This window comes from Thalassophryne amazonica, chromosome 2, assembly GCF_902500255.1.
Source record: "Thalassophryne amazonica chromosome 2, fThaAma1.1, whole genome shotgun sequence".
NCBI classification, from domain to species: Eukaryota; Metazoa; Chordata; class Actinopteri; order Batrachoidiformes; family Batrachoididae; genus Thalassophryne; species Thalassophryne amazonica.
In genome coordinates, this window is record NC_047104.1 from 113,556,198 (window position 1) to 113,578,864 (window position 22,667).

Below are 22,667 nucleotides of genomic sequence, written 5' to 3' on the forward strand. Positions count from 1 at the left end.
AGGGGGCTATTCAAACGGGCCAACTAGTAACATATCACTCCTGAAAATGATCTTTGGCTTTTCATGTGAGGTAAATCTGCCCTACGATTGGATTTTGGAAACCACGTGACAGTGAACCAATTCCAATTAGACACTCACATTGCGCACGTCATCACACAGCTTCTATGAGGAGTACAAAGATGGCCGATGGCTGGCTCGAAAGTCTGCGGAGTTAACTTTTCAGTAAAAAAAAAAAAAGTAAGTTACTATCTCATATCATTAAAAAGTTATTTAGAATTTAGTAAAGCTTGGTCTTAGCCGTTGTATACGACGGCATCGGCCCCAGAGGGTTAATAAGGATAGGAAACAGAAAAACAATGACCCTTCATAAGTATAACCGATTATCAAATTAGCTGAATTTTCTGTCACTTAGCTAACAAATGGTAAATAGACTGCCTGAAAAACTTCACAGTTGTGATTTATTTCCTGTGCATGCCACATAACTTCACTACAATGTAATTAGAAGTCGACAATGAACTGAATTTAGGTGTCTTGCAACAGTTATTGTTTAGGGACCTGACTTTATAAGAGCATGCAGGACAGGCAAACTTACAGACCTGGGACACGTGGGCCCTTGAGCGGGTTGGACAGCGCCATGCCAATCTCAGTCATCCCGTAGCGTTCCAGCAGTGTGTGCCCTGTAATCTCCTTCCAGCGCTGCAGAGTGGGCAGTGGAAGAGCAGCTGAGCCTGAAACCATCAATCTGAAGACAAGTTCAAAGTCAAGAAAAGCCTTGTCCCTTTAAATCTGATTCCATTATGTTTCAACATCTCAGGAAAAACAACAGGCTCATGTTAATGATCTGTGGCCATGTGTCAAAGAGGTACCTGTGTGTCTTTTGGAAAACTAGAGTCTACATTTCACAGATAAGATCTTCCACTGGTAAAAAGCAGTGGAAATGTCACTAGTAGTGTGACAGTGCCCACATCCTTTAAATCACAAGTTCACTTGCATGTACATATTTTACATTTACTTTGTTTCAATTTTTTTATGCTCCAAAACTGGAATGCTTCAATCAAGTTTTGTTTTGTAACCCGCAATGACAATAAAGATTTATTAAGCAAGGCCCCAGGCCCAGACCTGCACCACATACAGGCAAGTCAAACCACATCTCTCCGCAACTCATCCCTGTATATACCCTCCTCTGGAAATCCAACTCCACCACCATTAGGACAGTCAAAACATGGCCAGATGCTGCTTCTCATCAGCAGCAGAACTGCTCCAACAGCACAAACTGGGACAACTTTGAAGATGCGAACCTGGATGTATTTATGGGCACTGTACTGTGTTATATTAAGAACTGTGTAGATACGGTCACAGTGGAGAAACGTATCCGAGTCTACCCCAATCAGAAACCCTGGATGACCAGGGAGGTGAAGCAGCTGCTGAAGGAGAGAAACTCCGCCTTCAAAGCTGGTGATAGGCCTCCCTACAGCACAGCCCGTGCCAACCTGAAGAGAGGCATCAGGAAGGCCAAGGAGGATTTCAGGAGGAGGATGGATGACCACCTGGCCAGCAACAACAGCAGACAGGCATGGATGGCAGTCCAGCACCGCAACCACTACAAACTCGGCATCGGAGCTGCTGAAGGTGATGCCACAGTGACAGCAGAGTTAAATCTCTTCTTTGCTCGCTTCGAGACTGTGACACCAGGAGCAGCCACGTTGCCTCTAGTGGCTGGAAGTAACTTCACAATGGGGGAACACGAGGTGAGGCGCACGCTGTGGAGTGTCAACCCACACAAAGCAACAGGCTCGAGCGGCATCTCTGGATGGGTGCTGAAAGACCGTGCAGACCAGCTTGCTGGGATTTTCACCAAAATCTTCAACTGATCCCTGACACAGTCTGCTGTTCCATCATGCATGAAGACCTCCACCATAGTCCCCCCTTCCCAAGAAATCCCCCATAACCAGCCTCAACCACTACAGGCCTGATGCACTCACACCGGTGGTGATGAAGTGTTTTGAAAAATTGGTTAGGAGTCACATCATGTCATTCCTAACCGCCTGTCAAGACCTATAATTCACTTACAAGGCCAACAGGGGATGCCATGACTGCTACCCCCCCACACCACACTGACCCACCTGGAGCAACAGGGTAACTACACCTGTGTTCTCTTTGTGGATTATAGTTCAGCATTCAGCACCATCCTCTCCATGGCCTCTTAAGGAAACTGCTGAACCTCAGTCTACCTAATTCCACGTCGTTGGATTAAGGACTTTCTGTCAGATCGCTCACAGAGAGTCAGGATTGGCCCCCAAATATCCACAGCTGTCACACTCAGCACCGGTTTCCCTCAAGCCTGTGTGCTGAGACCAGTGCTCTTTACTCTCTACACCTTTGACAGCACCCCTAGACATACCAGCAACACCTTCATTAAGTATGCGGATGACACCACAGTGGTAGGCTGTATCACTGGCGGATATTAGTCTACCGGGATGAGGTGGAACAGCTGACAGTGTGGTGTACAGCAAATAACCTGCTCCTGAACACATCCAAAACCAAAGAGCTAATCGTAGACTTCAGGAGATACAAAACAGACTTTCAGCCCATTATCATTGGGGGGACCTGTGTGGAAAGGGTCAGGGACTTCCGTTTCCTGGGAGTCCACATAGATGAGAAATTGACCTGGGACAGGAACACCACACAGTTGTTAAAGAAGGAACAGCAAAGACTCCACTTTCTGAGAATCCTCAGGAAAAATAACCAACCAGGGATTGCTTGTGTCTTTTTACTGCTCTATCATGGAGAGCATCCTCACATGCTGCCACTGTACGTGGTTTGCCAGCTGCACAGGGGCAAACAGGAAGGAGCTCCAGATGGTTACCAAAATGGCAGGGAAGATCACCGGGTGCCCTCTACTCACACTGGGGGACCTTCATGGCTCTTACTGTCTCAGGAGAGCCAACACCATCCTAAAGGACTCATCCCATGCTGGCCACTCTCTGTTTGAGCTACTGCCATCAGGCAGACGGTACAGGGCCATTAAAGCAAGTACAAATAGATTCGAAAATAGTTTCTGACCAACTGCTGTTAGTGCTATGAAGGACAATGGAAGCAAACAGCCATGTCACATGCCACACTTGAAATGAGTGCAATATCTGTTTATGTGCAATATCCACTGCCACTGAAATATCAACAGTTTTGTACATACTTTTCTCTTTTTTAATGCAATCTTTTTTTTTGCTGCTACATTCTTATAATTTTTTTCTTTTTAATTTGCGCTCTGGACATACCTCTTTCATTCGGTTAAATTTTATGTTTATTTTTTTCTTCCCCAGACCTTTCAAGACTGCGTGCGGTTTACTCAGGTTTATATTTGTACTGAAAGGCTTGCATCTTACCTTTTGTTGTACTTGTTACAATCTGTATCACAGCCATCTAAAATGTAGGAAACATCTTGGCTTTCTACAGCAATTGGGGCTCAAAGTCACACTCATTATGTTAAGCATCCCTAAGTAACCATTGAGTTGACACAGTCATTGAAACAGTACCTAAGAATCCTCCAAAGAGCCCTAGTACCAAAGTCATGCAGCTGTCTCCTTAGGCCACTACTTAGCATCCAGGTGTCACAACCATACAGTAACCCAGGGAATACCAGAACCCTAAACACAATCACTCTCGCTCTCTTGCAAAGATATTGGCATTGCCAAAGATCACTGTTCATGACCTCATAACCCCAAAAGCTCTTCTCAGGTGTCTCTCAATCTGGCCGGGGACCAAGCAATATGAACGTCTGTACAAGTTCAACACTTTCACCACATACAGATACACTTCTGATGGCTGCGGCTAGGAAGTCACAGAAAGATCTGATCTTAGTCTTGATACAGGACAATGGCAAACATAAATCCTCAGACAACTTATTCAGCTTCTCAAGTGCTACAACCAGGGTATCCACTAACTCCACTAAGCTCACAGAATCATGCATGAAGTCAAGATCCGTAGACCTTTCATCATTCATGTCACAATAAATAAGATTTACAAAGGAAAACTACAAATAAGCATGGCTTTATAGGTCTGGTTATATAAGGTGTATACACAAAAATCAGAATAGCCGGTTGTTTCTAGGAATTAGTACACTTCTAGGTGGAAACACTCTCTCTCGTGGACCCCATTTACTGCATACCAAGCTTGACTTTCTCTTACCCTCGTTTTCTTTCATGCCTAAATTCATCCGTTCCATTTGCTTGTGTGGCAGTGTGACAGTGGGGTACATGACATAAAATGTTTTTCTTCATATCACGGAGTCTACTAAATGTAATTAAATTGGAAGCAGTTAAACAAAGTAAATCATCCTAAAATGGCAAACTCATGTCAGAAAAATATATTGCTGTGATAGTAGAGAAACAGACAAAGATAGGCAGTGTGAATCATGATGATAGCTTTTAACTCTCCAGGTGGGAGAGGTCTGCTGAAACAGTATTCTTAATGGATCAAAGAAAGGATGTAAAGAAAACAGCAAATGGGCAATAAAACAAAAGTCTGAAGCCAACAGTGAATTTCCAGTCCTAATATTTATGACCATATGAGATGATGTGTATTATAGAAACAGCCAGTACCTTATCCTCTCTTTGCAGACCGCTCTGATGAAGTCCTTGACATGCAGCCCTGTGAAGTGCTGATCATAGTGCTGGATCAGCTTCGAGTAGATTGTTGGCACGGCCATAAAAACATTAACCATAGGAGTGTTGGAGCTCAATAGCATCTCCCATATCTAGAAGGACAAAAAATACAGAAAGAGGAACAGAGGGGGAGAGAGCGATAAGCCCAACACCTGGCTGAAAAGTTCTTACAAAATAATAATTACATACATTCACGGCTAATTTAGCTCTTCCACTAGCTTATTTTCGCCATTTACAATTCTATTCTACATGGTGTAGATTTTTAATGATTCATCAGTTTGTGTTCTTCTAAAGACATCAACATATAGTACCTAAGTTCTTAGGTTTCCATTTGATAGCATAATGATTATACTTTTTATTTTCCTATAGTATGTTAACAGAGTTACTTTAGATAGACACCAGTACACTCACACACTCACAGCTTCTGCAGCTTAGCCTACTAACTATATCTGATTTTACTACTAGTCTACATACTAATTACCTATACTCCAATCTTCTCCTGATATGTCCTATCCTTCTTATGTCTTATTATTTATTATATTATATATACCTTTTTCTTGAGCTGCTTGGGTGGGTAGGGAGAGTTCCCATGGGATAAAAAAGCTTCTTAACCTACCATCCCTGGTTCTCAAGACCAGGCACCTAAGTGGCTCTACTCTACTCTTTTCTACTCTCCTATTTTACTCTTCCTTTTTAGATACACCTTTGGATACTGGCATAGTTCCACCTTAGAATTGGAAAATAATATATAAGATATACAGTACCTTACTGAATTTTCATGCAGATTCAACACATCATTGTATGTCACAGAAAAGTTCCATTTCTTAAAATTTATTTGTTTGAAATATAGGGCAAAGCAGTTGTTCCGACACCAGCCATCATTAAATCGGACAACTAGGGGACAGCAAACTGCTGCCAGGTAAGTTGTTTTTTAAAATAACACCAATGAAAAATAACACTGATGAACTAATGAAAACCAACTTAACATATCCATTAATTTGAAAATCAATTGCTGTTTCAGCACATCTGCAGCTTGGATCAGCAGAGCAGCACAAGGCTGTGATCATCATAGCTACATTTATTTCATGTTTTGCCGAGCTCCACATGTGAATCAAAACACCTACTGAACACTCTTCTCATAGATACGATAACTAGTTATCAAAGCATTTTCACATGGAGATATAAGCTAACAGTCATGGAAATATTTTCAAACTGTGATTCTGTTGAGTGAACAGGCAAACGTTTGTGCTGTAAGCCCAATAAAAACCTTGGGGTCCTATGTCATTGGGCTGTGACAGCCTGCCAACGGCAATTGCGAGTTGAAATCACTTGATTTTGCATGACGTTCACTGGGTGGGGCGTTTCCCTTGCTTCACTCACAGGGCATCACCAGTGTCCTGCCTGGATTTAGAATTCTTCAAAGTTGGTGAGGCGACAAGGCTCCTCTGAGTGTGCTGCCAGAGCCATCACTGCCGTCCTGCGTCCCTCTGAATGTACTCGCTGCGACTCCTAACATGAGCGATTCATGAGAGAACTGTGGGAGAGGGGGGGCTGGGCCACATGCTACAACAGCGGAGGAACAGCCCCTTCTGGAAGTGGCCACACTGCTGCTGATCTGGCCAGAGTTGTAGGATATCAGGACTCCTGTTTCAGGTTTCTAGACTTAGTTCTTTGATGTGCACATTATTAAATCAGGAAAATCTTTCCACTAAATACAGTGATGTGGAAATGTGATGTCATATGTCCATCAGAGCCAAAACGCAAGAGGACGGATCTGTGCCAAATCAACATGCAGATCCACCTCAGGTCTGCTGTGGAGACCCATGTCATTCGTCTTCAGCTGCAGTTCAGAGAGATACCAACTGTGACACTGATGCTCATTCGCATGTTGGTTACTAAGTTGTGTCTCCAACTACTCTCCAACAGTCGCGCCAAGTGAGATAGGACCCTTAGCAATCAATGAAAAACAGCCATGTATTTGTTAAACGTAAAACTAAAAAAAAAAAAATAAATAAAAAAAAAAATCAATATTACATTGGATTATTGAAGATTTTCATCCAGATTTTAACTTTTAAGATGCAAATTTGAAAATGAAAACAATCCAGGTTAAACGTCTGCTCAAATATAATTACTAAAGATGTCCTATAGTGCAAAATCAGCTTGTTTTTTGCCTACCTTTTACATTTTCATGTGTTTAGAGATGTCAAACATCTCTAAAGTCCAACAATTCTATGTGTGTTTTCACAGACATTCACCTGTTATAAAAAACATCCTTTATGCCTGACACAGCTTGTTTGTGACCTCTGTGACATATACCAAAGGCATATACCCCTAAATACTTTAATTTTACCTCATATTATTGAAGATAACACCCCCCATACACACACACAGAGTTGATGATGCATAATCCTCTCCTGTGTCTCACAATGATACATTCCATGCACTTAAACTATTATCAAAATATTTCTTATTTTCATAAAGGGACAGACATGATATTCCTCTCAAAACCTGAAAAAAATAAAGTAATACCATGAGTGAGATACAGTAATCATTGATAAAGTAAAAAAAATATAAAATACCATGACATTAATTTAAGGTCATATCACACACCCCTACTATCAACAACAACAAAAAAAAAACAAAATAAAAGGCAGAGACATATAAAGGTCAGAGAGGAAAACAGCAGAATGCTGAAGCGTAGAAGTGACACGTAGGTTACTTACAGAAAAACCTTTAGTGTGGCTACATGTGACAAATGTGTATCTTGATGCTTACAAGAGGTGCTGATGCCCTATGTTGTGTTCTACAGCAAAGAACAAACATGCATTATAAACTACATGCACTGATTAAAAACAAAAAAAAACATTACTGTAGAGGAAAAAGAAATAAAAACCTCATGAATTCAAGGACAAAGTCATTTTACAAACCCCAGCCCACCCATTCCACCTCAGTCCTTTAACGCACACACGGCTACATCACAGCAGACAATGAGAGGACAGGACAACGGCATGAATTAACTGAAGGTGAACGACTGCTCCTCTAAGTCCCATCTCCCGTGTGGGAGACAAATGCTTCTCTCCAAATGTCTCCTCCCTCCCTTCTCAGTCTACTTATCCAGACTTCTTTTCTTTCATTCCTATTTCATTTCCCAAGTGCTCCTTTTTCAGTCTCTATTTTCATCTCTGACCCCCTCATCTATCCTTCATATTTCTTTCTACACTTGCTCTATCTCATATTCACTTACTTTCTCTCTCCGTTTCATAATTTCCTGCTTCGCTGCCTCGGTGGTCTCCCTCTGACACACCACAGATACAAATTCACATGCAGAAACATGCAGTCTCTTCTATCATCCTCCCACCGGCCACCACATCTTTCCAAATGTGCCTTCTGACAGTCAGATCTACAACACACTGCTGGATGTCTTATTAACAATTACAATGAAATATATCTATCAAGAAAGTTAAAATGATGGAGGTTAATCAAAGAATTATTCAGATATCGGTCTTATTTATCAAAAAACAGACACACCGTAGAGTAAAATTGCAAAGGTAAGATTATTAACAGAGTCTGCCCTGAATGTTCATGGTGGTGCCTGTCAAGTGCAGTGGAGCGCTTCCTCAAAGTCCAGTCTGAAGGGGGGAGGAAAGCAATTTATGTCTGTCAAAGTGCCGTCGTCCACCTGGGGGACAGTATGTGGTGAAGACCCAGATCTCCAGCCTGCATTCTAAACAATGCGTGCTGCTATATCGAGTACAAACTCATAGTACGAACTCCATAGTTGTCACATATACCAGATTTATAATACTTTAACAAAGTAATAATAATAATAATAATTATTATGTTATTCATATAGCACTTTCAGGCCAGAACATTTCAAAGTGCTTTATATCATTAAAACATACAAATCTTTAAAAAACAAACAAAAAAACCCCCACATTTAAAGCAGAGAGAGGGCCCCATTTTCCATCAAACAGAAAGCAGCGCACAGTGCAACACAAGGCAACATTCCTGATGCGTGTGCACACAAAGAGATATGCACTAGCTCATCACACCACCAAGATACTGAAGTGAAATCAAAAATTGTTGTTGTCCATTCGGCTGCTCCCATTTTTGTCCGGGGTCGCCAGAGCGGCTACAGCCAGATTCGCATTGGTATTTGGCACAAGTTTTACGCTGATGCCCTTGATCACACAACTCCAGTTTTACCCGGAGAAACACATACAGCCGCTGGTGTTCCGAAGAGCTCTCCCATCCAAGTACTAACCAGGTCCCGCACTGCTTAGCTTCTGAGATCTGACGGGATCAGGCTCACACAGAACAGATCGGCTGTAAGTGAAATAAAAAATTAAGAATCAAAAAATAACTTTAATAAATCTGCTTTATCAAAACCAGAGAAGGTCCAGCTTCAGGTCGGACCATCTAGAAATTGATAACAGTTTTTATCTTACCATTCAACAGTGCTGTAGTTTCGTGAGGACCTTATTCTTCAATTCATTCAGTCATGTGTGTTCTCTCTCAAAGGGCATTCATGCCTTAACTTCAAGGTGCATGGCCTGACATTCCACAATACTGTCAATGAATTTTCACAGACTATAGAGGATGCACTGAGTGTTTGACAAGAGTTTGTGTGTTGTCCATGTCCTTAGTGCCTACTGTTTCCACTCACATGTTTTCTGTATGCTGAATGGCACCCTCGCAATAAAACCTCTTACATTTGAGCTTGTCCCCTGATTACCAGTGTCCTCGAGTGAGTCACTTATGTCAAGTCAAGCCTGGGATGTACTGGTGGTGTGCTTCACTTTTCTGCATTCACAACACCACAGAACCACCTTGGGTCCGGGATGGCAACCATCCAGGCAGACAAGCATCTCTAAAATATAGCATCGATCTGCTGCAGCCAGGTGAGGTGTGGGTGTCCCCATGGCTGCATGCTGGATCATGCGGGAAAAATGCTCCCCTACAATGCAAGTGAGACTCCTCATCTTAGTCTCTCTTAAGTAAACACTTGCTTGATACCAAGCCATTCCAGTGGTATCCAAGGATCTTCCCAAGAGAGCTTGTCCCAAAGACATTCATTCTTCATCTTTAGATCACTGGTTAGTGTCTAGAACTCACAACCACACAGCAAGACAGGTAGCACCAGGACCCTAACTAGTTGGACCTTCCTTCTCCAAACATTATCAGACACAAGTGGAGTTTTCAACATCTGATCTGCTGTAGTGACCCAAAGTGAAACAAAGGAGAAGCCAAAGGGACTTACTTATTAATTAAAACTCTAGCAGCTACATCGTGAGGACATGTAGTGTTTGTGGTAAATCAGAACATAATACATTAGAGATGTCAGTTCTGGAATACAAAACCATGAATCAGTATTTCGGCATCTGTCATAGCCAAAAAAAAAAAAAAAAAAAATGGACTAATGACTGGAATGATACGAAATAATAATATTTAAACAAAAGTCAGAAGACAATGTTGGTTCAAAACTTAAACCATAAATTTTAACTACGTCACCATGAATCACAAAGTTACCCAGTAATAATGGGCAATCATTAAGGCATCCCTGTCCAGCAGGGCCAAAAACAATTATCTCAGTCTTCTCAGAGTTCAGAAGTATACATTTTAAGAACAAATAGTTTTTCATCACAATCAGAAAAGGCTCCTGTTTTGCAATATGAGACATTACCTACTTCAGCAGGCATACCCATCAGTATGTCACACATATAATAGTGAACGTTAATTTTATGGCTACATGCGACCAAGAGATGCAACATACAGAGAGAATAACAGTAGACACAGAACAGAACTTTGAGTAATCCATGCTTGATTGCAGAAAATTCAAATGTAGCTTTGACTTTAAATTGTTGAAATTAAAGTGAATTTTAATTTATGCATTATTATTGTGCTATTATTATATTATGCTAAATGAGCTAATGAGCTTGTGGCAGAGCAGGGAGAGGTGGAAAAATGTTAGGTGGTACTTGAGGACCGGTTTGAGAGCCACTACCCTACAACACTATGGCCATAAAGGTGAAGGACGTGGCCGGGCACGCGCCGTCCCTCTTCCTTCCGGGTCCGAGAAGGGCCCGCCCTTCCCACGCTCCCTGGCCTCTACGTCCCGTGGGGCGACAGCTCCCCCTGCTGACGAAGCTATGGACACGAGCAGGGCCACATTCAGACCACCTAATAGACAGAGGAGGTTTCCACGCGGGGCGTGTTTTGTTTGTGGCTCAATGGAGCATCAATTGAGCGATTGCCCCGAACAGTTAAACACCAACGCCCGCCCCTAGAGACTGGGCTTAGGGTGGGCCAAAAACTTCACGTGGGACACACACATATTGCCGCACGACTCCCAGTTACAATCCTTAGTGGGGATTTAACCCTTCAGGCCCCAGCACTGGTAGACACAGGGTCAGAAGGGAATCTGTTAGACAGCAGATGGGCCAGGGAGGTAGGGCTCCCTCTGGTGGCGCTACCTACACCATTGCAGGTGCGAGCACTAGATGGCACCCTACTCCCTTTACTCACACACAAGACACCACCAGTAACGCTGGTAGTGTCAGGGAATCATAGGGAGGAGATTGAGTTTTTTGTGACTCCTTCTACCTCCCGTGTGATTCTGGGGTTCCCCTGGATGTTGAAACACAATCCCCGGATTGATTGGCCGTCCGGGGTGGTGGTACAGTGGAGCGAAACCTGCCATCGGAGGTGTTTGGGATCCTCGGTTCCTCCCGGTTCCCAGGCGAAGGAGCAGGTCCAAGTACCCCCCAATCTGTCGGCGGTGCCGGTTGAGTACCACGATCTTGCTGACGTTTTTAGCAAGGATCGGGCACTCACTCTTCCCCCGCACCGTCCACATGATTGTGCCATTGATTTGTTGCCAGGCGTGGAGTTCCCGTCCAGCAGGCTGTACAACCTCTCCCGACCTGAGCGCGAATCGATGGAGACCTACATCCGGGACTCCTTAGTTGCCGGGCTGATCCGTAACTCCACCTCTCCGATGAGAGCGGGTTTCTTTTTCCTGGGAAAAAAAGATGGCGGTCTTCGTCCATGCATTGATTATCGGGGGCTGAACGAGATCACGGTTCGCAACCGATACCCGTTGCCTTTGTTGGATTCAGTGTTCACCCCCCTGCATGGAGCCAAAATCTTCACAAAGTTGGATCTTAGGAACGCATACCACCTAGTTCGGATCCGGAAGGGAGACGAATGGAAGACGGCATTTAACACCCCGTTAGGTCATTTTGAGTACCTGGTCATGCCGTTCGGCCTCACTAACGCCCCCGCGACGTTCCAAGCTTTGGTTAATGACGACTTGCGGGACTTCCTGCACCGATTCGTCTTCGTATATCTGGATGATATACTCATCTTTTCTCCGGACCCTGAGACCCATGTGCGGCATGTACGTCAGGTCCTGCAGTGGTTGTTGGAGAACCGGTTGTTTGTGAAGGGCGAGAAGTGTGAGTTTCACCGCACTTCTTTGTCCTTCCTGGGGTTTATCATCTCCTCCAACTCCGTCGCCCCGGATCCGGCCAAGGTCGCAGCGGTGAGAGACTGGCCCCAACCGACAAGCCGTAGGAAGCTGCAACAGTTCCTCGGCTTCGCAAATTTCTACAGGAGGTTCATTAAGGGGTATAGTCAGGTTGTTAGCCCCCTGACGGCCCTGACCTCACCAAAGGTTCCCTTCACCTGGTCGGATCGGTGCGAAGCCGTGTTTAGGGAGTTGAAACGCCGGTTCTCGACTGCACCGGTCTTGGTGCAGCCCGATCCTGGTCGCCAGTTCGTGGTTGAAGTGGACGCCTCTGACTCGGGGATAGGAACCGTGCTATCCCAGAGCGGAGAAACCGATAAGGTTCTTCACCCGTGTCCCTATTTTTCCCGCAGGTTGACCCCAGCAGAGCGGAACTATGACGTGGGCAATCGAGAGCTCCTTGCGGTGAAAGAGGCCCTTGAGGAGTGGAGACACCTGCTGGAGGGAGCGTCAGTGCCTTTCACGGTTTTCACTGACCACCGGAACCCGGAGTATATCAGGACCGCCAAGCGACTGAACCCCAGGCAAGCCCGCTGGTCACTGTTTTTCGGCCGTTTTGACTTCCGGATCACCTACCGCCCCGGGACCAAAAACCAAAGAGACACCTGCTGGAGGGAGCGTCAGTGCCGTAAAGGCGGTGAGGATATGCTGTAGCTCACCAATCACGCCTCCTGCAGATGCCTGCGCTCCCTGCTCTCCCATTGGTTGTTCAACAACCTGGTGACGCCCCTCGGAGTCCATGACGCTGGCCGAGATATCCTGTTGGGAAAGTGTAGTGACACGGACCCACAACAGGGGGCGTAAATGAACGGACAATGGAAGGAGTCAAATTATAACACTTTACTGGTGTGAATGTCACAACCAAACACAGCAGAATCAGAATGTGCAACAGTCAATTAATAAAAGGTGTCGTGTGGGCAGGCTCGACGATAGGAGACGCCCGTCTGGAAACGAACCGGAACCACACGATTTCCACCGCCACCTGAACCCGAGGAATACTGGAGCCGCCAAGTCCCGGAGTCCCCAGGTGGCCACCTTCCTGGCGTGTCGGATCTGGTACTCTCACTCAGCGCGTTGCAGCGGTCTCACCTGAAAAGGAGCGCCGTCTTGCACAGCCTCCTCAAAAACGACCGGTTCTCCTGCAAACACTCACAATAATAGATTTATCGATCTCACAAAAGGGGCTGAGAGTATTATCTCCAGATGAAGATGATATCTCGGCAGTTTGGTGGAGGTGTCTTCCTGCTTTTATACCAGATGTGTTGATTAGTGACAGCTGTCACGGATGATGGGTGACAGCTGTCACCACGGCTTGTTCCTGAGGCGGCAGCGCCCTCTCGTGCCTGAAGCCCGCACTTCAGGCAGGGCGCCTTCTGGTGGTGGGCCAGCAGTACCTCCTCTTCTGGCAGCCCACACAACACATTCTTTGACTTCAGAATGTAATGACTACAGCTGGACTAAAATTCAATGTTTGGTCCAAATGGTCAGTGTTGTATATTCTTTGCTCAGTCTGCTATTTCTAGGTGATGTGGTGGCCTACATGCATTATATTTAAATTTGTTTCTAATATTCTGAGCAATTCATCTCTAGAAAACAGTAAACATATTTGACATGACAATACATTGTAATACCAGTAATAGATAAACTCCAACCATAGAGCTGAACTGCCAACTGTTAAACAGTATGAACCAAAAAAATAAATAAATAAAAAATAAAAAAATATATACACACACACACACACACACACACACACACACACACACACACACACACACACACACACACACACACACATACCACATTCTTTTTAAACTTTACAGTTATCTGATATTTACAGGATGATTATTCCTGCACTGAAATTTGTCATTATCTCCAGGTGAAACCAAGGGAGAGGTTAAAAAACAATATTGACCTCTGCTGCCTAGGCTACCCTTCAGTCTCTTCATCAATGTACTGTAACTTGAGGATGAGGAGAATAAAGGCTTTTTCTACAGATAAATGAATGTGTGTCATGGTTTGCTACACAAGGTCAGGAATCAATACTGAATACTGATAGCTACAAGATTGCTTCAAAAAAAGTTCTCGCCTCATCCAGAAACAAGGGTTGTAAACTCCCTCAAAAGCTGACCTTCCTTCTGCAAAGGCATAGTGAACATCATGGACCAAGTGCATTCATTGACATCAAGGGAGACTATGCTGAAAAATAATGCAAGATAAATCTTTCTCCTGTGACATTTTCTGGGTGAGACAAGGAACACTTTTACAATACCAAACCAGTACCCTGCTGATAGACATGTTTTTTTTTTTAAAGACCTTGCTTACTCATCTACATTTTGTGTCATTAAGTCCTAGAGATTATCATTAAAAACAAAAATGTGCACTTGAGCACACATTTGTAAAAAAAAAAAAAAGTGCAAGTACATTGCAACACCTAAAAGAGCAATACCTACAAGCGCACACTTTGCAATCACTCTTCCCCTCCCTTCTCAGGGCCAAACAAGCACCATCATTCCTCAATGTCAGCTCATCGATTGATCTGCTGCTTAAGCTCCTGCCGTGAGTCGGCACTGGTCAGATACAAAGCCACACAGAGCAATCCATCACAGAGCACCAAACACTTAAGATGTTTGCTCATATAAACTCTAGAAAACATCTGGAGAATCAGGTGTGGACATTGCCCAGAATTGCCTTTTCCCAGATGTAATACACAAGAGGAGGTCGTCTACCTCAGATATGTACTCATCCACTGGAAATACCCAGTTTAGCTTAGTCAAGACAAAATACCTTGAGCACACAGGAAGCAGAACATGACGCAAACACTAATATGCGGAAATCATTCTTTAGATTCCATAAATAGTCCATTTCCCATGGACACGACCAACTGGTGACACACAAGTCTTTTGACTGTGACAAGTACAGCATGCAACATTTTCAGGAAATGATGAGCCAGCTGCGCAATTGCATGCGTGAAATGTGAGCCAGCTTATGTAAGATATGTCTGAGTGTTGTGCTTTTTAAAAAGTGCTGCACATTCGACCAAGTTTCTGGTGGTCTAAGGCAAAAACACTTTCTTATGAAGGAAAATATGGACACCCCACCTCACTTCTGTGCCTGACCACAACTCACTTATGGACCAACACACCCAAATGAGCACAAGCGACATTGTGACTTAAAGGATGCGGCCACTGGATGTAAAAAATGACAACTGTGTTGGGTTGAAACTACCAGTGACACATGCTGGTAGAATCCACAGGATTTTTTTTAAAACCTTTCAGTTCAGAATGTTGACGCTCCCAAGGAAGAACACCATTATATCCACTGACTTGTCTAAAGAAAATTGGCTGTAAAAATTATGATATGCTTATGTTATACCAACCTTTCTCAAAGAGTGGTCCAGTGACCATTGGTAGTCCAGGAGTATACTGGTAAAATATCACATTTAGGGAATAACCCTGTTGTGTCCGATGATTTGTGGATGGTCAGGCTGGGTATACGGTCACAAATTGAGCTTTCAAAAAGACGATTTACTGGTGAAGCGTTATGGAGCCGGTAAAACGGATATTTGCAACCATATAACGGCATGAATGTCCGCAAATCATCAGATACAAGGGGTTTATTCCCATTCAAATCATATTCAATCATTTCCACGGTTTATTTTTCTGTAGGTAATTCGGTCAGCCAGGCTTATCGTGAGGCAGCGTCGCTCCAGCAGCAGTCAGGGCGCGGAGTAAACCATCAAATGTGAAAATCCATCAAATGTGAAACGGTAATTCTGTGTAAGAATCCAAATCAATACTTTTGCATGGGAGCTTAAATTCACCCATTTCGGCGGTGTCATCGGTATGCGACATTCTCTCGCTCTCAGGTAACAGCGCCATTATGACATTTGCATAGCAGTGCACACAGCCGGTGTTCTGTTGAATTGTGTGTCTCGGCGTATAAATCGACAGTTCCGCATTCCAACAATATTGCACATGCTTGTGCAGTTGCGCGGAGGGCTGAGCCGTTGACAGGAATGACATCTCGCCAGAACACCGGAATAATACACCCAAATGTGAAGCAGTCGAATATTTTGCCACCATTACTCCGATAATATACGGTCTGAAATCTCACACAATTAACTAATCAGATTTGGGGAAAAATGCAATTGGATTATAATATCATATTCTTTCCATAAAGGTGGAAACAGACACACACACACACACACACACACACACACACACACACACACACACACACACACACACACACACACACACACACACACACACACACACACACACCGAACGAGTAAACAATGCTATTTGTAAAGTAGTCATTTCAAGAGTGAAAACTGTAATGTACTGTTACAGTGGTACGCAAACCTACTGTTTTTGGACATTTGGGGAGTTAGGTGGTCCGAAAAACACTGTATGAACCTAAAGCGTGTCCTTACTTATGACCCCCACCCCCCACCCCCCACCGTCATTCTTCTTTTTAAAAGGAGACTTTTAGAAATTGCGATAAAGCCTGATTTATTTATTTTTTTCCCAAAATGGCAAAAAGAAAGTAAAATCTGTAAAAAGCCCATGGGTGTGTCAGCTTTCTATATCAACTGTAGCCAATTTCCCCTTAGCCATTTCTGGAGCTTCAAACTCTACAGCTGCCACATTTTTCAGGAGTATTAATGAAAATCACTAAGCCAGCAAAAATAATGCAATCACAACAAAATAACAGAAAAGAGCCAGAGACAGAATAAATGACTGACCTTTTGAGGCTCAAACTGAGGCACCATGATGCAGGTCGCACCCACCCACAGTGGGCAGAGAAGTTTGTTAATGATGCCATGCACATGGTGGAGTGGCAAGGTGTGGAGGATGACATCATCTCCAGACCAAGCCCACTCCGACACTAGAGACTGGACCTGGGGGAGGGAGGGGAAACAGAGCAAGAGGTTAAGGTGTTGCATTGCCTTTGGAAAAAAAAAAAAAAACTCATCTGACATCGTCCACGGCCATATTCCTACTTCCATTAATAATTTATTGCTTTTGCCAGAAATACCTTTGAAAATGCACAGAGCTTAAAAGTATCATAAAAGCAAGTCACTGACATAGTCTGGTCAGAGACAGAGTCCTTGTCACTGACATGATGACAACAGTGCCCATGTTGTGGATGTAGCATGCATATGTGCATCCTCAGAACATATTTGATGTCATCAAATTTGATATATTTCAACAACATACTTGCACATTCACTTACCTGCAAGAGAACAGAAAAGAGAGAGGAACCAATAATTACAAGCCCAGTCTCACACAAATGTATCATAATTTCATTGTGTTCTACTCAGGTGATCATGTGTAAAAGTTTTAAAATGTAATAAACAACAAACCTTTCGAAATATATCTTTAATCATAAACAGCCACTTTCACTATGATAAAATATTCTTTTAACTATGAAGACTCTGCCGAGGAATTTAATAGCATCTGCTGAAGGATAGGTCAAACCTTTTCCTCAGCTTTTATGTAATATTTCTTTAATAAAAGGACCCAATCATATTGTTTATAATAACTTATTTAGTAATTAATTAATTACATTTACTGATGCTGACCTTTCTATGCCAAAAATTTAATGGTCTCTATTCCAGGCCACAACTAATTTTATAACAAAATTATGTGAATTTTTGTTCATTCATTTTTAGTAAAGACTCAAAAACAAAGCAAGTTTGACTCTGGGTTAAATTCTCAGTGGAGAGTGTTCAGAAAAGTGTTCCAAAATCAACTAATCAAGGCACATTAATGGATGAAAAACTGAATAGAGAGAAAGGCAAAAAAATAAAAGATATGATGTCCATGCATGAATGAATACAAAATCAGAAAGTAAACAAATATTTTCCAAGGAGACAGAGAGAGAAATTGTGTACGTGCTATGTAAAAGTTTAATTAGGCAGCAAATATATGTTTATTGATGGAACAGATGTGTTTACTGATGCCATAAAATGGCTTTAACAAGTTCGAAGTGTAACAAGTCCAGGGAAAATTGATCCTGGCAGCAGATAAAAAATGTGATATAAAAATGGCATCCAGTCTGGTAACAGACCTTGAGCATGCTTTCCATAAACTTGTCGAAATCCAAACGTTTCACGAGCAAACAGTAAGAGGGCTGAAGCCTGAGGACTGCCATCGCTTTCTACAGAAGGCTCTTTTTGTAACTTGACAGGAACAATTATCTCTTATGTAAACCCCCCGATTCATTTTTAAGTTGTCCTCTCTAATAAGAACATGCCAATTCATAATTATGAGAAATGTGAGTAATAAAATGAATAAATACAATTTACTCTGCAATTCATGTAGAATTCTGCACTTTGCTATTTTTTCTAGCATCAGCATGAACACCTCCCCAATCAAACATGTTAATCTTCCCCTTAGTTCTGTCTCATTTTATTTGTTCAATTATTTCCACATTGTCTTTGTTGTCAGTTCAGGCACTGCTTTTGTTGTCGTCTGTCACTGTTACTGCCTTTGTTTATCTTGCCGTTGTTTGTATTCCACCCTTAATTTATGGAGGAAAATACAAAATGTTGCAGCAATGATAAAACTGTATATATTCTTAATGGGATGAGCCAACTGTGAATCATACACTCAAAAAGACTCATTGGAATGGGTTTCCATTTAATAATTATATGTAGGCCCAACTAAATTAAATTATCTTGCATGGATGTGTTTTTTTGAGTTGGTGCTGCATATATTTATTAAACAGAACTCCTGCTCATGAGTTCATCCAATGAGTCACTTTTGTGAGTGTATTAGGGCGAGATGTACAGAATAGGGGAAGGAAAAAAATACACGAGATGTTAAATGTGAGTCAACATCTCATAATTATGGCTTAGCATTTCATACTAAATACAACAGAAAAAAGTCTTTAAAACAAACAAAAACAATAAAATCCTCTCTTTTCAATTGGTGCAAGCCAACTTCCACAGGATGAAGATGAGGGCACACTGACTGCTGATGCCCCCAGAGAAACAGGCCCTGAGATAGTAAGTGTTAAGATGTGGCTTTAAGGAAGTCACGTTATACAACCCATAGCAAAAATTATGGAATCACCGGCCTCGGAGGATGTTCATTCAGTTGTTTAATTTTTGTAGAAAAAAAGCAGATCACAGACATGACACAAAACTAAAGTCATTTCAAATGGCAACTTTCTGGCTTTAAGAAACACTATAAGAAATCAAGAAAAAAAGATTGTGGCAGTCAGTAACGGTTACTTTTTTAGACCAAGCAGAGGAAAAAAAATATGGACTCACTCAATTCTGATGAAAAAATTATGGAATCACCCTGTAAATTTTCATCCCCAAAACTAACACCTGCATCATATCAGATCTGCTCGTTAGTCTGCATCTAAAAAGGAGTGAACACACCTTGGAGAGCTGTTGCACCAAGTGGACTGACATGAATCATGGCTCCAACACGAGAGATGTCAATTGAAACAAAGGAGAGGATTATCAAACTCTTAAAAGAGAGTAAATCATCACGCAATGTTGCAAAAGATGTTGGTTGTTCACAGTCAGCTGTGTCTAAACTCTGGACCAAATACAAACAACATGGGAAGGTTGTTAAAGGCAAACATACTGGTAGACCAAGGAAGACATCAAAGCGTCAAGACAGAAAACTTAAAGCAATATGTCTCAAAAATCGAAATATGTACAACAAATGAGGAACGAATGGGAGGAAACTGGAGTCAACGTCTGTGACCGAACTGTAAGAAACCGCCTAAAGGAAATGGGATTTACATACAGAAAAGCTAAACGAAAGGCATCATTAACACCTAAACTGAAAAAAACAAGGTTACAATGGGCTAAGGAAAAGCAATTGTGGACTGTGGATGACTGGATGAAAGTCATATTCAGTGATGAATCTTGAATCTGCATTGGGCAAGGTGATGATGCTGGAACTTTTGTTTGGTGCCTTTCCAATGAGATTTATAAAGATGACTGCCTGAAGAGAACATGTACATTTCCACAGTCATTGATGATATGGGGCTGCATGTCAGGTAAAGGCACTGGGGAGATGGCTGTCATTACATCATCAATGAATGCACAAGTTTATGTTGATATTTTGGACAATTGAAAGGATGTTTGGGGATGATGAAATCATTTTTCAAGATGATAATGCATCTTGCCATAGAGCAAAAACTGTAAAAACATTCCTTGCAAAAAGACACATAGGGTCAATGTCATGGCATAGGGTCAATGTCAATGAGCAGATCTGATTTGATGCAGGTGTTAATTTGGGAGATGAAAATTTACAGGGTGATTCCATAATTTTTTCCTCAGAATTGAGTGATTCCATATTTTTTTCCTCTGCTTGGTCTAAAAAAGTAACCGTTACTGACTGCCACAATCTTTTTTTCTTGATTTCTTATAGTATTTCTTAAAGCCAGAAAGTTGCCATTTGAAATGACTTTAGTTTTGTGTCATGTCTGTGACCTGCTTTTTTTCTACAAAATTAAACAACTGAATGAACATCCTCCGAGGCCGGTGATTCCATAATTTTTGCCAGGGGTTGTACATATACCTTATCACGTCTGTTTATTTATCACGACCGTATCACACAGATACAATGGGCATGATGCAGGGTGTGATGTGATAAGAAATCACATATTACAAAAAAAAAAAAAAAAAAAATCATACACATGAATCATGTACAACCGCAATTCCAATGAAGTTGGGGCGTTGTGTAAAATGTAAATAAAAACAGTATACAATGATTTGCAAATCCTGTTCAACCTATATTGAATTGAATACACTACAAAGACAAGATATTTAATGCACAAACTGCTAAACTTTATTGTTTTTGTGCAAATATTTACTCATTTTGAAATGGATGCCTGCAACACATTTCAAAAAAGCTGAGACAGTGGTATGTTTACCACTTGGTAAACATACCACTGTCCCAGGTTTTTTACATCTTTCCTTCCAACAACACTCAATAAGCTTTTGGGAACTGAGGAACCTCATGATTTGGTATAAAAAGAGCATCCCCAAAAGTCTCAGCTGTTCCAAGCAAAGATGGGGCGAGGATCACCACTTTGTGAACAACTACGTGAAAAAAATAGACCAACGGTTTAAGAACAATGTTTCTCAACGTTCAATTTCAAGGAATTTTGGGATTCCATCATCTACAGTCCATAATATAATCAGAAAATTCAGAGAATCTGGAGAACTTTCTACACGTAAGCAGCAAGTCCAAAAACCAACATTGAATGCCCGTGACCTTCGATCCCTCAGGTGGCACTGCATTACAAACCAACATCATTGTGGAAAGGATCTTACTGCGTGGGCTCAGGAACACTTCAGAAAACCATCGTCAGTTAACACAGTTCGTCGCTACATCTACAAGTGCAAGTTAAAACTCTACCATGCAAAGTAAAAGCTATACATCAACAACATTCAGAAATGCCGCCGCCTTCTCTGGGCCCAAGCTCATTTGAAATGGACAGACGCAAAGTGGAAATGTGTGCTGTGGTCTGATGAGTCCACATTTCAAATCGTTTTTGGAACTCATGGACGTCGTGTCCTCCAGACAAAAGGGGAAAAAGACCATCCAGACTGTTACCAGCGCTAAGTTCAAAAGCCAGCATCTGTGATGGTATGGGGGTGTGTTAGTGCCCATGGCATAGGCAACTTACACATCTGTGATGGCACCATCAATGCTGAAAGGTACATCCAGGTTTTGGAGCAACACATGCTGCCATCAAAGCAACATCATTTTCAGGGACGTCCCTGCTTATTTCATTTAGACAATGCCAAGCCACATTCTGCAGTGTTACAACAGTGTGGCTTCATAGTAAAAGAGTGCGGGTACTAGACTGGCCTGCCTGCAGTCCAGACCTGGCACCCATTGAAAATGTGTGGCGCATTATGAACCGCAAAATATGACAACAGAGACCCCGGACTGTTGAACAACTGAAGGTGTACATCAAGCAAGAATGGGAAAGAATTCCACCTACAAAGCTTCAACAATTAGTGTCCTCAGTTCCCAAACGTTTGAGTGTTGTCAGAAGGAAAAATGATGTAACACAGTGGTAAACATACTACTGTCCCAGCTTTTTTACGTGTTTCAGGCATCCATTTCAAAATGAGCAAATATTTGCACAAAAACAATAAAGTTTATCAGTTTGAACATTAAATATCTTGTCTTTGTGGTGTATTCAAGTGAATATAGGTTAAAGAGGATTTACAAATCATTGTATTCCATTTTTATTTACATTTTACACAACATGCCAACTTCATTGGAATTGGGGTTGTAGAACGAATAACGCAGGTAAATCATATAAATATGTAAATTATGGAATGTTCTTATGTCTCTGTATAAAGTCACGAGTGTCCTCTTCACTGATGTCTCACAACTTCAGTATGAGATTCACGTTGTAAAATTCTCCCTGCTAGGGAGGCTAGAACTCTCTCACCTTGATTAGACATCTTGGTTGAATGAAATGAT

At 42.2% G+C, this 22,667-nt stretch overlaps 1 protein-coding gene across 1 annotated transcript in view; it reads right to left on the reverse strand.

The window, feature by feature from the left end:
- Positions 1-22,667, reverse strand: part of acsf3 (acyl-CoA synthetase family member 3) — a 114,608-nt gene that overhangs the window by 81,243 nt on the left and 10,698 nt on the right. The window contains exons 2-4 of the mRNA XM_034163388.1: positions 16,937-17,092; positions 4,599-4,753; positions 597-742 (exon numbers count right to left, since the gene is read on the reverse strand). Of these exons, the coding sequence (XP_034019279.1) occupies positions 597-742; positions 4,599-4,753; positions 16,937-17,092 (457 nt within the window). The remainder of the gene's footprint in view (positions 1-596; positions 743-4,598; positions 4,754-16,936; positions 17,093-22,667) is intronic.